Source organism: Struthio camelus, chromosome Z (genome assembly GCF_040807025.1).
Source record: "Struthio camelus isolate bStrCam1 chromosome Z, bStrCam1.hap1, whole genome shotgun sequence".
Taxonomy (NCBI): Eukaryota; Metazoa; Chordata; class Aves; order Struthioniformes; family Struthionidae; genus Struthio; species Struthio camelus.
This window is the reverse complement of record NC_090982.1, coordinates 63945893-63962887: the sequence shown is the minus strand read 5'-3', so window position 1 is coordinate 63962887 and position 16995 is coordinate 63945893. Positions and strand designations below refer to the sequence as shown.

Sequence of the window (16995 nt, the reverse complement as noted above, 5' to 3'; positions counted from 1 at the left end):
AGAGCCGGCCGGAGCCCCTCGGCCGCCGCGTCCGGCCGGGCGGGCGGAGCGCGCCCAGAGCTGCGGCTCCTGCGGGCTCCGAGGAGCGCGGCCACCTCGCTGGAGCCTGTCAGGAGCGGGGTCGTTTCCGCGGCGGGGTCCGCCGCTTGCGCAGGAGCTGGCGCTCCGAGGGCTGGTTTGCAGCGGCGCCTCTGTAGCGCCGGGGGAGAAACCTGGCGTTTCTTCCTTGTGCCAAGCGCCCGGCGCGGGTGGCCCCGCGGCCGGGGTGCTGCCGGGGTGCTGCCGAGCCTCGTCCCGCTTGTGCACGCCTTAGAGAGGAGCCGGGCAGCGGGATCCGAGGGAGGAAACGGGTGCTGAGGGGGAAAACCTTTCCCAAGACCTCTAATACTAAGACTAATGCCTGAAGGGGACACAGAAGCCAGGTCGCCTGACGCACACCCAACTGAAAGAGTGGTTATATGACTGCCGTTGATGCCTGATGGTGGGGAAATGAGGCCCCATAATATAAGAGAAAGGGAACGGTCTTATTTCTGTCTTCCAGCTCCTGGCGGCTTGGCGCCACCCTGGCTCTGGTGCTGGACAGACCCTTTCACGAGCTCACGTAAATTTGGCTTGCGGAAAGGTTCAGCAAGTGCTGGGTGCTGGCGCAGGAAGCAAGCGATGAAGCGAAGCGCGGGGTGAGGGAGGCAGCACAGGGCGGTTTGGGACTTCCGCCTTTCGGCATCGAGGAGCTGATAAATCCATTCGCCGCATCTTGCGGAAATACTTGTTTCCTTTACTGCGGCAGCTGTGATGGGCGAGTGGTGTGGAACTGGAGAGAGGTGATCCCTCAGGGTCCCGTCCAGACCTGTTGTGTCCTTGCCCTCCAAGGAGGGACTTGCCTTCCTGCCAGTGGTCTGCCCAGCCTGTTGTTAGACTGCATCTCCTCAGGCACTTCATTCTTGTACTTCGTTTTCCACAATCTCTGTTTCTGCAACAGGAGCCCGTTGCTACCTGTCCTGTCTGGAACGGACCATCCAGAGAGCTTATTCTTGCTCACTTACAGGTTTAAAGACCTGAACGGTCCTAATTTTGTTGGTGTTCCCTCACTGGTCACTCTGCTCACCTCAGCTTCTGGTTATTCTCTTATCTTTGTGTGCGCCATCTGGAAAAAGGTCAGATCTTTCTTGAAGCATGAAATCCCAGGCTAGGTTTGCTCCTGCAGCTGCGTTTTTTTTCTCAGTGGGCTGGAAGGATTTCTGTGCGTGCCCCGCGCTGTGCTCCTGTGCACGCTCCTCTGCACCTCATCCAACAGCTGTAGATGGTCCCGGGTGAAAACAGTAACAACACTGGCTAATATTCCTGTTAAAGAAAGGGATCTCCTTGGCTGCTTCTTCATATGTATTTTGGAAGCAAGTGAAACAAGTTTTAGACCATCTCAATCTCTGTTCCATAGTGTGGAAATAACAGAAGTGTTGTTGGTAGGCACTGTTTGGCCGTGGCTGTTCACGGCACCTGAACTGCTTTTTTGCTGAGACCCATGGTGAATGGGGTGGTTTTCGCATGACCAAACTTTGAAGCATTTCAACAACTGCTGTTACTGTCTTGTGTAGTAGTATCTAGTAGTAATGTTACGTTGGTACTGATGCGTCACTTAAGAGTCTGGAAATAAACTAAAGTCCGTGGTGCTGTTGGAGTCTAAGCAAAAGCCCTAAAGCAGATGCAGTCGTTATGCCAAAATTATGGAATACCCTGAGGAAATGTATTCTGCTGACTCAAGCATTATTTTTTGATGCAAGACTTATCTATGCCAAATATGGCATATTGCTGGAGTTATACCAGCAGACTCTTACTGCGGATGACCTTTCTCTAGGCTAAGATAACTGACATAAACTGTGTTTCAGTAATGTTTCAGCAATTGAACTTTTTTTAAAGGAAGAACGATCCTTGCTTTCGCAGGTAGATGAATCTCAACCCTTGATGGGTGAGGTTGCTTGTTTAATATGATTTCTTCCAATGTATACACAAAAAAGGGGATAGACGTTCTTCTTTCTCTGTCAAGCCAACTTCCTCAAACGTTTTATAGGGAATGTTAATCAAGCTAGAAAAAGAAGAAAAAATTTGACCTCTCTTTAAATGTTCTCCAGACTAAGTTAATCGTGCCTTCAGACATGGAGGAGATGTGCTCGAGGAAGGATGAACTATATACTATGAGTCCTGAAAAATACTGGTGCTGTATCCCTCCTTTTTCCCTAAAAAAAAATACTATCTGCTATTTAGATATATATAAATTTGGTGTCCCATGGTTTTTTAGTATGAGGTACTTATGTCCTGCACATCTTTGCCTTTCTTTGTTTCTCTAGATCTGCTTTCCTAGAACTCCCTGAGAATTTTGGTGTTGTCTTTGTGAGTTGTAAAAGTGCAGTTATCATACTAGATGTCTGTGGCTGAGACCAAAGTGATGTTGTGAGTTAATGACTTGGCTATCCGTTTTCCCCATTCTTAATGCCAGCAAATTTTCCTGGTGAGAAGTAGATGAGTTGGGTTTTTTTGTTTTTGGATCAAACCGTGCTAAACATCCACTTGATGATGGCTGCCTGAATAAATGCATTCAGACTCCTCAGAATAAATTCCTGTTGTTAAAGGATACAGTGGCAATCTGCCAGACTCCAGTGTACTTCAGTTCTGCTGATTTTGCACTTGAAAATTATTAAAAATAATTTTAATTAACATTACTATGCAACTTGCATCCTTGCCAAGTAGACCCTGGGAGCTTGCTCTCAAGATACTTGGCCATTTATAAACTTTAGTTCTGCAACTGGTTTGTGTCAGGCAATATCCAAACTTATGTTAAAGAGAATTGCAATTTTTAGGTTTCTCTGCTGTAATATATTTCTTTTTCTAATCTTTCTTTGATAGACTCTCTTTCAGAGTGCAGTGAGGGTATAGTCTAGTTTTGGCCCCCACAATAGGGGTTTGCTTTTGATTACATGAAAACATCTGCTTAAATTGACAGGAAACAGGATTTTACATTTGGCTTTTCTTCTGTAGTTATTCTCATGAGAATAAAGTTGAGATCATGGTTAAGAAAAGCAGCTGTTGCGGAAAATCTTTATTACAATGAATGTTTTTTCCAGAATTAAACACATGTAATTTAAATATTTAACATTTAGGTTTTAGGTGGCGATGTGTTGTAGCTGGGTCGTTTGTGAAGATGTGTTTTTCAGCCACAACTGATAATTATTAAAGTCAAGAAACAGCCCAAAGCTAATGTTGTAGGCCTGGCAAATCTTGAGTGCTTTCTTTAATACCATTCAGCACCAAGAAATTATTTCATGTGATAAATTCAGTAAGATGTGCTACAAGTAGAATATCAGATATTTATTTTATACCCAGGCCTCTAACTCCGAGAGTTTACAGAAAATAAAAAAGCTATATTTAAAATAACGGCTTAGGCCGGTCTTACGACTTTTGGGGCAAGGGAAAGAAGCAGAGGCTTCAGCAGGGGGCTCTTCTCGCTCGTGCTCTCCCCTTGTCCCCGCACCATGCCGGGGCGCGCATGGGGCGTTCGTGCGGCAGCCCCACGCGCGTGGCGGGACCGGCCGTGGCGCCGGCGGCCGTCCCCGGAGCCTGCTCGCTCGCCGCTGTGCTCCCGAGGGCCACCTGCTGCGGGTGGCCTTCCTGCGGCAGAGGGCCTGGGTCATCACACCTGACCTGAACCAGTCAGGTTTTTTTTTTTTTTTTTTTTTTTTTTAAAGTGAGAAGATTAGTTATGGGTTTTAACCACTGTCACAGTTGTCTTTCTGCATCCCCCTGTCCCCTGCCTCTGTCAATCATGATTTAAGATGAAACTAGTTATCTGAGGTCTGATCTGCAATATCGTCGTGTCCTAAAAGGCTCTTAAATACACTTAGGAAAAACAGGATGAGAAGGGGCTTTTTTCCTAGTTTGCAAAACCGTAGAGGTTTTATTTTACAACAAATGGTTGTCTGAGCGATTGAATTAGCAAAGCCTGGTTTTCTACAGCTTTGTGTCTGTTTCTTTTCTAATAGTGCACTTGTGTTGCAGCTTTTTCTTTGTCTGAGGTTAAGAGATCGTTTTCCTCTGGTAACCCACTTGCCTGTCTTCATGAAAATTGTAAGAACTTAATATTTTGGAGGCCCTCATCTCTTTGTCGTATTTGGAAAAAATTTGCTGATGTATTCACAAGCGATTCGAAAGGGAGGTGAAAGCAACCAGCCGACAGTGAGATCACATTAAGTGCGGTATCATTTGGCACTTGCTCTGTTAGGCCGATTTCTGAGTAATCCTCTCTCTGGGAAGACATGAGAGGCAGAAGATGCTCTTTCTCATGCCTGTTGCTGCTTAATTTTTCCGCCTTTACTTCTCATGTCCCGTGGTGATTGTCACTTGGTTGCACTGTGGTTTTAAAGAGCCGGCTGAAATACCCATCGCTCCACAGCCGCAGAGTGAAGGCTGCGTAAGGACGAGACTCGTATTCCCTTTACAGGCAAGGGAGTGCGTCTCTGGGAATGGATTAAGATCGTGTTGCTGCTTTTTGGCAAGTGGAGGTGTTGTAGGGTGGCCTTTTTCCTTGCTGGGGCGTGCAGTGGAAAGCATGTGCTCGTAGCTGCCAGCGCGAGACGTGCCCTTGCAAGGGCAGTGATCGAATGAGAGCGTTAGCTGCGGCTGCAGCGTGAGCTGGAGGTCTCCTCTGGCGCTGGTGGCCGCTGTTGTCCAAAATGCGTGCTGGAGTCAAACGATGTTCTCGGTGTAGCCCTGTGAAGACGCTTCAACTTCAGGTTACTTCCAAGGATCTTCTCGTATGTGACTTAAAGGCACTTCTGTTTCTTTCCCGGCCCTATGGGGCTGTAACGCAGTTTGACGTGTTAAGTGCCTGGCTTCCTAGGTTGTTGGGGCCTGATGGACCATTCTGATTACTTAGTTTGACCTACTGCATCGTTCAGGTCACCCAAGACACAGGCTTCAGCGCTAGCATTGAGAATATCCTTGTTTTTCAAGGAAGTCGTTGAATTGAGTGCTGCAGTTGGAAACGGACCTCTCTGGTGTAGGCCCCTTCGCTTAAAATAAAATCATTGAATCTCTGCTATTTTGAATGCATGCTATTGCGTCTGCGCTCCCAACGGATCGAAAGCCTTTTCCTGTTTAAAGTGCTAGTAGGTGGTGTCTCAAGGCTGTGTTATGCTGCAGTGTGAGGTTACTGGAGTGACAGACCAGCAAGCGCTTTGTGCTGCAAGGGCTGTACTGTTTACAGGGACGTTTGTTGTGGGAAGCTGGCTCTGTGTTTCCAAGGGAGTCCTGGCACACCTAGTCATCTTGTTATCGATGTAGTTAGTCATAACTACGCTAGGGCTGATCTTTGCAGTTAGTAATGCTCAGATATTTACAAATATAGAAGAGTTTGCAGTCTGAAAGCGGCAAGTTTTCAGTTTCTCTTTCTGTCCACTAAAACTGATCAAAATGTATCATCTGTTTAACAACAGATCCTGTTAAAATTTAGTTTACTTTTTCTGAAAGACCTAATTTGCATGTTTTTCTCTCTTTTTTTATTACGCTTTGGCAGAATAGTGTTTCAGAAATATTTTTCAAGATATTTCTTGAGTAGTCGTAATGCTGTTTCACAAGTCTGAACAGAAAAATAAGCAATAGGAACTTATCAACTGGTTCCGCTTTGAATCTGACAAGCTGGAAATGTGTGAAGTTGGCTGTGCTGACACTGGAAGGTCTTCAGCAAAGCTTTGGGCAATTAGAACTTTTCTGGGTTTTTGTTTTTGTTTGTTTATTTTGTTTAATATGATGAGGCAAGAAATAGTTAACCTTTCCTTCCAGTTCCCTGGCTTTGTCCGTTTGTGTGAAGGTGTTAGTATCTTTCTTCCCCTTGAAGTGTGCTTCAACTCAGTTCCAAAAATGACTTTTCAAGACAAAATATGTCTACAAAATGGTTTAGAGCTGTCAGTTTATTCAAAACTGAAGCAGCAGTTCCAGCTGCATGATTTTAAATCAATATATATGGAGATTTAGTTTTAACTGCTTCTTCACTCCTGTATTTTATGGATTTAAGCAATTGTATTCCTTTAACACCACGTTCTAGATTCTTTCTATCTGTGGCGATGCGCCCTGTTGCTTCATTATATCATTCTGCCTCTCCAGTCTGGTCTTGAACATCAGAGCTAAACTGGAGAAAATCTGCTCATTGGATGGAAGTGATAGCCTTAAGTTGTCAGACTTTGCCATTGCTGGCTTGTCTTTCATCTTCCAGTTGCTCTACTTCATAGCTTCTTTGCTGTGAAGGGCAGAGAGGCGGCTGCAGTATTAGCTAGAACCACCCGCGGAGAAGAAAATTGTGAAATACGAAATGACAGGACAGCCGACAGGAACCTGAAGCTGCTGGAGGAGGCGTCTTACAGCCTTAACTGTTCAGCCCAAGCCCCTCATGTGGAGTTCCCTGTTTCATGAACGGGGAGAAAACGCCAGGTATTTAAAAGGCTCTCTAAGTTAGCAAAGCAAGCCTCACCAAGGACCGCCTTCTGAAAACTGTAGCAGACAAATTTCAAAGGGGTTTTTTGTTTTTGCTATTTTTAGTGATAAATATAATTAACCACTAGGAGGGACAGACTGACTATTTCATACTGCTGTCAAATCCAGACAGTCTGTACTGAGCCCAGGAACTAGGGAGCAGCTGTACTGCTGAGAACTGGGTGATGTGAAACACTGCGATACTCAGGTCAGACTAAACAATTGTCTTGAAGTTTCCAAAATCATCAGGAGAGGAGCCCCCCCCCCCTTTAGTTTAGAAATTTCAGTGATGGGCTTTGTTTTTCTAATGCTGAGCTGAGTCATCACGTAGTAAAGTTTGAGCATAAAGACAAAAGATCCTTATCCTCAGTTCAGCCAAGGGCTTTACTTCTGCTCTGCCAGCCTTTGACAGTAGCTTGCCCGCGTTTTCACTCCCAGTGTCCTAGATGCTGCTTTCTCGTTCAGGTTTTGAACTCCTTCCTACTCTACGATAGTTCTGCCTCGTTGTGCCAGGCACAAACCCTGCATTTTAGAAATTCAGCTTAGAGCGCGTTAGCCTCACTGGAAAGGAGTGTTAGGCAATGTTTGTGCTGGCGTGACTTTTCTCTGAAGTCAGCTTTATTTTTTCACAGTTCACACAGTGTGAGGTGTATTCCTAAAAATAGTTTGCCAGTTAATTAACTGGTATGCTGGTCACAAAATCTCTTGGCTTAGGCCACATGATCAGTCTGAATATTTAAGAAAGAAGCATTGAAAAGCCAGCTTAGACTAATAAAAGACAAAATAAAGCTGCGTCAGTGAATTTAGTTACTTCACAGGGACAAGCAAACTATTCTGCAATCGTGCAACTGATTGAAGAGGCTTTTGCAAAGCCTGTGTGCATCGCAGCAGGGGGGTTCAGCAACGGGCTCCTAGCACTTGGGACCCCTCTCGGGCACCTCTCATTTCTGTGGAGCAGTGCACTAACAGGGTGCTTTGCTTGCTTGATTTTTCCTTCCTGAAATATAAAGGTCCAAGCGTTGGGAGCCTAACCCCTTCCGGACATGAGCTGTGCAGGGCACGCTGCTTCACTCTCTCAGCCTGCTTTGATGCTTCATGTTGCTATGAGAGTTGTTCGGGCGTTTTTGGTAGACTTTGCTGTTCACAGATCACTGACCGTGTTATTTGCAAACCTTATGGCCTGGCTAATGCTGGTAGTCAAGTAATTAAACAATTTATGGAAAACTAAGCTGTTGTAGGCCCTCATGAAAAGAAGCTTCAGCAAGGCACATTCCTTTGCTCTGTGAAATGGCCAGAAGGCATGTAATCGTCCTGTCTACACTGTTTGGGCAGTAATTTAGAAGGGAAGAGATGAAGCATTGTGAAGTCTTCATTTCATGTAAGCATGCACTTTTTAAAATTTAATCTGCTGTTCTTCACTTTGATTTTTACCATTTCTGCTCAAGTCTCCCAAAAGGAAGAGTGCTTTGCTGTGACAAGTTTGATAGTTTCCTATGGTTTGTGTATATTAAAAATACCATAGGCTATTTTGGGCAGCGATCCTGAAACTCCTGTACTGAGATATACTTTGTTTTAATGGACTTTCTTTTAATGGCTGCACAAAATATTTTCTATGACCCTGGAGATTTTTTTTGGAAACGTCTCTGGAAAATACCTTCCTAAAACGTCACTGTCTCTAAGAAAGCAGTAGGCAGGACGTAACTGCTTTATAGCTCAACCTTGTATGTAAATAACTACATGCATGCTTAACATTAATGTCATACCTAGTTCCGCCAATTTATCAGCTTGGATCGTAGACTTGCAAAAACTTACACATGGCAGATGTTAAGTATATGGTGGTGGACTATTCATTGTAGGGAAGGGGTAGCTCACACGCAAGATGGTAAACCTGCTTTTACCCTCTTTTTTTTAACCCGCCTAACTTTTTTTTAACCGTAGATGTTTCCCAAGCTGAAATAGGACAGGAGTGTACAAATATATCCAGGGCTGCCTATACTTGGAAAAAGGGTTAGCCCTGACTAGGGCTGTTGCGTAGTCTGTACCGCATTGTTTCTGGTGTTCACTGTGTGGATGTGAAATGACCCTTCCTCTGGTCTGACAGGGACCTTCCACACTCTTCTCAAATGAAATAGTAGAAAAATATCACCGAAATGTGTCTGCCTAGAGGAGGTGAAGTGGTTGGGTCAAAGCGCGTGGGATTGACGTGAAGCTTTGACCTCTGCTGTCCCCTCTCATCTGCGTACTGTCCCCCTCGATTGAAATGGTAGAACTATTTCTGTCATTGCATAGCAAATATCATCAGGCAACTGAGAAGGACTGTTTGTGTCTTCTTGCTTTTTCTTTTTCTTCTCTTTTCTTTTTCTTTTTTTAATCCACCTGATGTCTTTATTTGGTTACCCCCAGCAGCAGAAATAGCTCTTATAAGTGCTAGTGAGATGCTGGCGCAAGGGTAGGAGCAAGTGGCTGGCAGAGGAGAAAAGCTGAGGAGAGCCAGTGACTCTTAAGCCAGTCCTGCCACCAGAAGAAATGTATAAGAAACTGTATGTTGGATAAGTACTTTTTCACAAAAAAGTTTCCACCGCTGCTTTCCACAGCTGGTACCGTGAAGCCAGTGTGTCAGATAAACCGTTATCCAACCAGTTCAAATCACTGAACTCTCTGCAAGTATACTGGATACTCAGATTTCAGAATTTCAGATGTGCTATTTGAGCTCCTAAAGAGTTAGGGGTGAGCAAAGCAGTAGCCAGGCTGTGTTGTGGAGGCCTGACTGCTCAGTAGATGAGCACAACGGGGGAGGCCGGTTATAAATATTTGTGGAAAGCGCAAATATTTATGTAGTCCTTGTAATTATTGTCAGACACTGATGTTTGTCCAAAAACAAAGAGAAGATGCAAGACACAAGGAACTGGGATGACAATACGTACTCATGTTTACTGCTAACTTGTGGGAATCTTTAGAGCAGAAAGAGTTTAAGCCAGAATCTCTTGCAGATGTGACAGACTTCTTCCAGAGCCGCCGGACTTTCTGCTGCGGTGGTGCTGGGCTCTTGGGAACCTAGCGCTTCCAGGGATCGCGTCTCGGGATGGAGAGCTCAGCTCCCGGCTCTGTAGGTGTGGACCAGGATTATCAAGACCTGCCCCTTTGTAGAAGTTTTGAGTCTTGGGTTTTCTGTTTTTTGTTCTGAAAACTGTGAAGCACGTTTGTTCTTCAGGACTCATCCTCTGGAGGAGCTCTTATTGCTCTAAAACAGGGTGCGAGGAGTTTGTTTGTTTTTTTCCCCCAGGATTTGTGCTGGGAGGTGAGTTTTCAGCTTTTGACTAGGTCTGGCAAAAACTGGTGTCCCAGCAAAGTTAAAACAGATCTGTAACTACGTTTCCCCTGCAGACTTGTTTAGTGGTCAGCTAAATAACATACAAAAGGTTTGTGACATGACTTGCTCTTCAGAGCCTGGTTTTTTTAACATTTTAAGAGATTTCTCTGTGGCTTGCACTCCTGCACCTGAAGGTCCCGAGGCCCTGGGCAGGGCAGCTGATCTTACAGTGGTGGGAAGGAAGAGGTGAGGTGAGTTGGGCCACGGTCACGGTAAGGCATGTGGCATTAGAGAGGCTCCGCAGTGTAGCTGCCCCTTTAGGGTAACCTTTCTAGCAGAGAACTTGCTGAGGAGGTGGACTTGAGCTCTGTCATCCAAAGGTAGCGTCTTTGAAACCTCTCGGGCCAGCAATGTACTGCCAGCACGTTGCTTCTTGACACAGAGACTGTTTTCCTTTACGTTTGGATAACAGCTCTTCCATTGCGATCCGCTCCAGAATGTAGCTGCTCATAGCCAGAGTTAACAAAAATAAAAATAAAAACTAAGAAGGAAGAGAGAGGGGGGGGGCTTGGGGCTGGGGACGACTAACCTAACCAGCTTTCTAGAGTTTCCATGGCTATTCCGAATGCTTAAAGGAGCGCATCTGAAATAAGGTGGCTGCACTGGAATTTTTCACAAATATTGCCAACTTACAGATTGCATGGCAGCTATTAGAAGTTACCATTAAAGTCTCACTAAATAATGTGGTACAAAGTATAAAAGAGTTATGTTCTGTTGAAGTATTTGTAGCTTTAAATAGCAGCTGCAGAGACCCAGGACTGGAATAGCAGACACGTTGCTGGACATGAATGAGGTTTCACTGTAGCAGTGTAGCACCTGGCTTAGGAAAATGTTGTTCCCCTCTCACTCTTGCAAATGCCAAAGCTGCATACCTTTTTAGTTCTTTAGTACAGTTTTTAACCTTTTTGCTGTGAATAAAGCCAGCAGCTGAAGTTCACCCTGAATAGTTTGAACCTTTAAGTTGATACAGATTGAAAAGAGCTCTAGTGCCGGTCTTTATTCCCCCCCCCCCCCCCCCATAATTCTGGAAAAGTGGATGGCTTTTACTTTTCTGATACATTTTTTTTGTTTGAAATACTATTCCATTTGTTTTCTGCATCAGTAACTTGCCCTAGCTACATTATGTCTTGTAGGTGTTGCTGTAAATGTTAACTTAATTTCAGTAGATATCACAATTAAAGTTGCCATTCAGCCACCATTGCCCTCCGTTTCAGAAGTACGCTTGCATGATGTGTTTATGCACATAGTGCTTTTTATTCTAACTTTGGTGCCGACGCGAGCCCTCTCCGTCTGTTACCCGCAACTTGAACTTCGTGTGTTTGGGGTTTTGCTGTTGTTTTGTTTGCAGCAGCAGTAGTTTCAGGAGCTGCTTGCTTTGAGGCCGCTCTCTCCTGTCGCGTGAGATTCGGTGAGGAGCTGAGAGCACTGTAGGGCGGGAGCTGAGCTGAACTGGCCCCATTTTATTTGTTGTAAAAGCCGAGCAGCCGGTCCGTAAACGAGACCTCGCCTCATTCGATGCCCCCGTTGTGTGGGGCTGAAAGCAGGAAGCCTGAGCTGGGCTGTTGCGACTGATAACAACTGCAAGGAAATAATAAGCTGCGAGTCTTTTCAAGACAATTCTTCAAAATGGTTTAGGGCTCTTTGATCAACCAGTGCAGACGTGAGAGTCTGTGGAGTTGCATCAGATAGGTGCGTCCGCAGACAGACTCGTCAAACCGTTGCCTTTTTCTCTCGGCTGGACAGTCTTCAATATTGAGGGAGGAAGTGTGTTAGGGTGAAAACAATGTGTGATGGTTTAGTGTCTCAAGCGGCATACGAGCAAGTGAAGTTTGTCAGGGCAACTTATGCGTGGCTTTTGCTGATCAGAACATATCCCATGGTGAAAAAACAAGTGCGTCTCGAAACCCTGGGCAAGGGCTAAGAAATGCCAGCCATTGCGTACAGCTGCTTGCTCAGTTGCAGCGGGGTGCCCCGAACGTCCGGGCAGAGCTGCGGCTCTGCCCCTGCGTCACCTCGCAGGGCTGAGGAAACTGGGGGCGAAGCAGCCTCAGCGGCTCTTGGTGCCGCAGGGGCCCCTGCGGAGGGGAGCCCCTGGAGGTGAGCGGCTCGAGGGCCCCGGGAAGGGCCGGAAGAGAGGGGGTCTCCCACCAGCATGCATGCTCAGGTGTCTCCAGTGGTCCCCTCTGCTTGCTCAGCTGAGGCAGCTTCATGCGGCTGGCTTTGCAAGGAAGGGCCTGGCCGGGGACACTGTTGCTTTATATGAGGGGCATGCGTGTGTGTGTGTATACACAAGCTGCTTGTATATTTTATATATGTGTGTGTATATATAGATGTATATGCACACATACACGTGATCTTTGAGCTCACCTCTCTCTTGCTTTGTTTGCACTAAGCTAGAAAGAAAACGTATTTCCATGTTCTTCCTCCACTGCCCAAGAGATTTAGGACTGTCAGTATTTTTGTTGTTGTTGTTTGTTATACAGCCTTGAGCACAGCTATCCCAAAAGTGTGGCTTAAACAGCTTCCCCTCCCACCTTTAATATGCTCCATCTTTAGTAGCACAGAAAGTTCTGTGGCCAAAAAAAGGTGTGTTCCTGTACATGCGTACCAAAAAGGGCACCTTAAAAAGTACAGTGGGACTTTGATGAATTGAAAATGCATCTATGCAGCTTGTTGTGAAGCAAAACCCATCTCCAGCTTGTATCAGAAACAAAGTAATTTTGTCCCTGTTAAAAGCAAACATCTGCAATCTGTGTCCTTCTTACACAGATTTGTTTATTCACTGTGGAGGCAGGAGAGTATATTACAGGAAAGAGAGCCTGATCACTGCAATAACTGTTCTATTGGGCAAAACATGCCAGGACCATAAACTGCATAGAGATATCAGAAAACAGGATTAAGAAATCGGGAGCAGTTCATACTCACCTTCATCCTTAGTGTGTGGGAAAACTAGAAATTGATATGTTTAAATCTGGTGACTTAATAAACAGGGCAATCTGTTTGCACTTCGATACTGGTCAGACGGGAGTAGATGACTTAAGAAATTCTGGAGTTTCATAGGAAATCTCTCAGCTTCCCTGTCTGACTTAGGCAATAGAAAGCTAGCAGTGATGATGGAGTGACTTACGTTTTTGTCGTCTTGCTTTCCAGTTGGCCTGCTGCTGTGGTACTGCTGCTTGTGCCTTGTGCTGCAAATGCTGCCCCAAGATAAAGCAGTCAACAAGTACCCGCTTCATGTATGCGCTTTACTTCATCCTGGTGACTATCATCTGTTGCGTCATGATGTCAACAACAGTAGCTAACGAAATGAAAGTGCATGTAAGTAAGAGAGACAACTCCGCTATTGCTCCCGAAGAGAAATGCGGCTCCTTCTAGGTCTCCTCCCGTACACGGGTGCTCCCTTCAGTGTTTCCTCTGGGGACTCTTCTGCGTGACTGAGGGGCAGGGATTCCCTCCACCCCACCACTTTGAAACCCAGAAGGGACAAGTTGCTGTGTTCTGCCTCTTCTGTCCGTTGCTCACCATTCAAGTGTATTTCACAACGGGAAGAGTAAAGGATCGTAGGATTAGTGGTCGCCTCTTGTGTTGTGTAGAAACCCATTGCGATAAACCCAGCCCACGTTTGCTATGCAGGTAGTTTCACTAGAGTCTATTACGGGATACGTTACAGTAGAGCAAATTATTTTCTGGTAAACCTTTTCAAGTGAGAAACTCATCAGGAGCCTCAGCATGGGTTTTAAAGATGTTTTGTCCTTTAGTCTCTGTCAGACAGAACACAGAAAGTAATAGCAGAGGAAAGCAAAAAGGGCAGCCTAATGCTAGCTAGTGAAGGCATCATGCCCCTGGCGTGAGATCCCTCACAAGTTCACTCTAACGTTGCATTTGTCTCTGGTAACTAGTTTAGTAGCAGAAAAATCAAGGTAAAAAGATAACTCTTCAAGTGCTGAATTTGTTTTAATTCTGTGTTCTTGGTGTTATGTGACAGACTACCAAAGTGCACAATGCTGAATCCTTTACAAAGGGTTTCTTAAGTACATGTGAATCATCATGTTCCCATGACCACTAACCACAGCAGATACAGTTCAGATCTAATTGTCTTTTTAATTAAAAAGTTTCAAAAGAATGAAGGGGGCTGTGACTAAAACTAGGCTTTAAAATCAGGTTTCTTGGTTTCTTTCAGAGTCTTAGTATAACTTTTCTGAGCTGAATGTTCACCAGCCTATTTGAGGCCACACACTGGAGCTGTTGTTCCACATCTTTTGGTTTGGTTTTTTAAGCCACCCAAGTCGGTCTCAGTAGTACAAATGCTCTCTCACCCTCTGCAAACTACAAGAAAAAATATCTATTTTTAAGGAGAGGGAAAAATGATTGGATTTAATTTTTAAAAGTTAAGTAGTATAGGACTGAAACTTAGTTTCCGCATCAAACTTGGCATGAGGCCTGCTGCGCGGATGTGACCCAGCTTGCCCTAGAGGTTCAGAAGGCCTCAGTCGCTGCAGGCGTCTAGTTGTTTGGTGTTGTACCCTGCTGAGGGAGTGCCAGCGGGATCACGGTTGAGGCTGCTTCCTGGTTTAACCAGTTGCTGGTCCTGTTTAGTCTCTGCTTACCCTGAGTGCTTGTCTTTGTTATCTGTGAAACTCTTCCCTCCAGGTCCGATTGAATTCACCCTGTGAATGCAACACAGATGAGCTGACTGGCTTATGTCGGGGCTAGCTTGAGGGTTTCTGTGCTCCACTGTGACCTTCCCTGTTGGCTGCTGGTTATGAGAAGTTGATGGTAGCTCTGTAAGAATGCCCAATACAGACGTGTATTTTGTCCATGACAAAATGTTGTTGGCATGATGTTTGTCCATGACCTGTGACTTTAAAACTGCTTAACATGTGCATGCTGAAATTGCTTGCCAGGAGTTACTGTGACTTACTAGATGCTTAGGTTGGCAATAAAGTGAATAATCCAAGGAACTGAAGTGTGTGGAAGACAAATAACATGCTCATATCCAGATTTCGTACAGTCGTTTTCCACCAGTAGTATGATTTTAATGCAGTTTGTCTCCCTAACAAAAAAGAATACTTTTTATCCAAACAGAAAAGTGATTCAAAGTCATTAAGCAGCCTTCGACAACGTGCTTTTCAGTGTTGCCCAATTTATTTTCCAGTTCTTATTGCTGAAAGCTCAGCCGTAGGAAGAAATGGCACAAAGAGTAGCTGTTAGTGTGAAGTGGAAAGATAATTCCCCTCTTAATTGAGAGTATTTGATGGCTTTGAATGGGAAATGGAGCATCTGAAAGTAAGCTTTTTTTATCTGCTCTCTAATTTAATAATTATGTTCTGGGCTGTTTAAAGTTCAAAGGCTCCTGAAGCTAATTCAGCCCAGTTGTAGTAGAGTGCACCTCCAAAGTAGCTCTCCAGATTGAGAAGCTGAGACTGGTTAATGATAAACTGTGTTTTGAAAATGTTGGGCGCTTACTGATTCCATCACTTTGGACCAGATCGTGGAGTACTGCTAGCTCCTGAATCCCGACTGTAAGCAAACGCTTTGCTTGATGCTTCTAGGGTCTCACCCTCCCTTTGTTGAGAAGGGACAGAGTTTTAATTAATTGTGGTTAGAATTTTTTAAAATGCTTAAAATATTTTAGTGCAGTCCTTTACTGAGCCAGAATCTTGGTGTAGAGCTGTGTGTCCACTTTACCAGCGCAGAGATCCAATAATCATCCTAATGTTATGTGAAAGGAAGTTAAACCTTGCAAATGTGGTTTATTTGGTTTTTTTTTTTTGATATTTTGTTGATTGGCTATAAATTCCCAAGTCTGAAGTAGTTCTAAAAATATTTATTGTAGCACTGTAGCCTTTGGGTTTTTGAAATTATTTTGGGAGTAATCCACAGCAAATATATATCTCTTTTTGGACAGCTTAAAGAGTGATTTTTTTAGAAAGGTTTTACTGTGTTCAGCCACCCCCATGGTCATGCACTCTGTCTGTTAAAAGCAAGTTTGGGACAGTTCTTCAGTTCCTTTGCAGGTGCCAGTCCAGAGTCAGGGCCCCGCTCTAAGCACCGTAACATGGATGGAAAAATGGGTGAGCTCAATTCCACGCCCTCACCACATTGCCAGGTGGATGAAACTTTGCGTCAACGGGAGGGCACAGTACCGATGAAGTATTTGGTTATGGCAGGGAAACCTTGATTCCTAATCTAGCTGGCAGCATTTTGAGGGCCTAGTACTGTGTGGTGAGCCTTAAGAACTGAAGAAAGGAAGGACACTGTCTTATTGGAGAGGTTTTTCTACGTTCTTTTCACTCCTCTTCTCTCTCCCCTGAGCTGCTCCTGTGTGTACGGGACACCGTGAGAGAGTCTTGGAGGGCTGAATTAAGAAAAATATTCAAAGAGGTCAATACGTTTATGTTTGCCTGGGGGAGAAGCAAGAGGCAGTGGAGGGATAGTAAGGGAAAGGATGATTTTGGCCAGGAAAATGGTCTAAGTATTAGTGTGCGGAATAGATTCCAGAGGAGCAAAGTTGTGTCTCAAGGAGAAAGATGGGGTACCACATCAGTCAAGACAAGGAAACAAAGCAGGACCCAACCTGAAGAAGGACTTCTATGCCTGGGCCCGTATGTACTTTTTCCAGTTATGCTAGTTGGTGGAAGAACAGGTATTGCTTTACCCTCAAACATTTTGTTGAACAGAAACCATGCCTTTCACAGGCTTTGAAAGGATAATTGGGGGAAAGAGAGAGAGAGAGAATTGTTTCGGTCTGTTTAAGTAGTGTTTTATTTATTTATTTTTAATAAAAGGTGTTTCAAAACTAGTGGTTTTATTCTGAAAGTATCGATGTCCCAATTAAATAATGAAAGAAAATCAGAAAGAGATTTTCAGGAAAATAAACCCCAGTGAAACCAGTCCAGCTGTGTCAAAACATTTCAGTTTTAGAGGGTTATGTGTTCAGGCAGAGCATGTTTTCACACACACGCGCACACACACACACGCACACACACTTGAATACTACACACTTTAATACTTTAATGAAGCTGCGCATTGCCTATTTCTGGTAAGAATTCAGCTACATATGCAAGTTGGCATGTGTTTTGATCAGATGGGCTTGTGTCTTTCTGTTC

General features: G+C 44.7%; 1 protein-coding gene across 2 annotated transcripts in view; it reads left to right on the top strand.

Moving 5' to 3' along the window:
- Positions 1–16995, top strand: part of LOC104152962 (serine incorporator 5) — a 35963-nt gene that overhangs the window by 290 nt on the left and 18678 nt on the right. Inside the window, exon 2 of one of the 2 annotated variants that reach the window (XM_068926701.1) lies at positions 13037–13204. The exons of the other annotated variant lie outside the window; for it this stretch is intronic. Coding sequence (XP_068782802.1) covers positions 13037–13204 — 168 coding nt within the window. The remainder of the gene's footprint in view (positions 1–13036; positions 13205–16995) is intronic. 2 annotated transcript variants of the gene reach the window in all.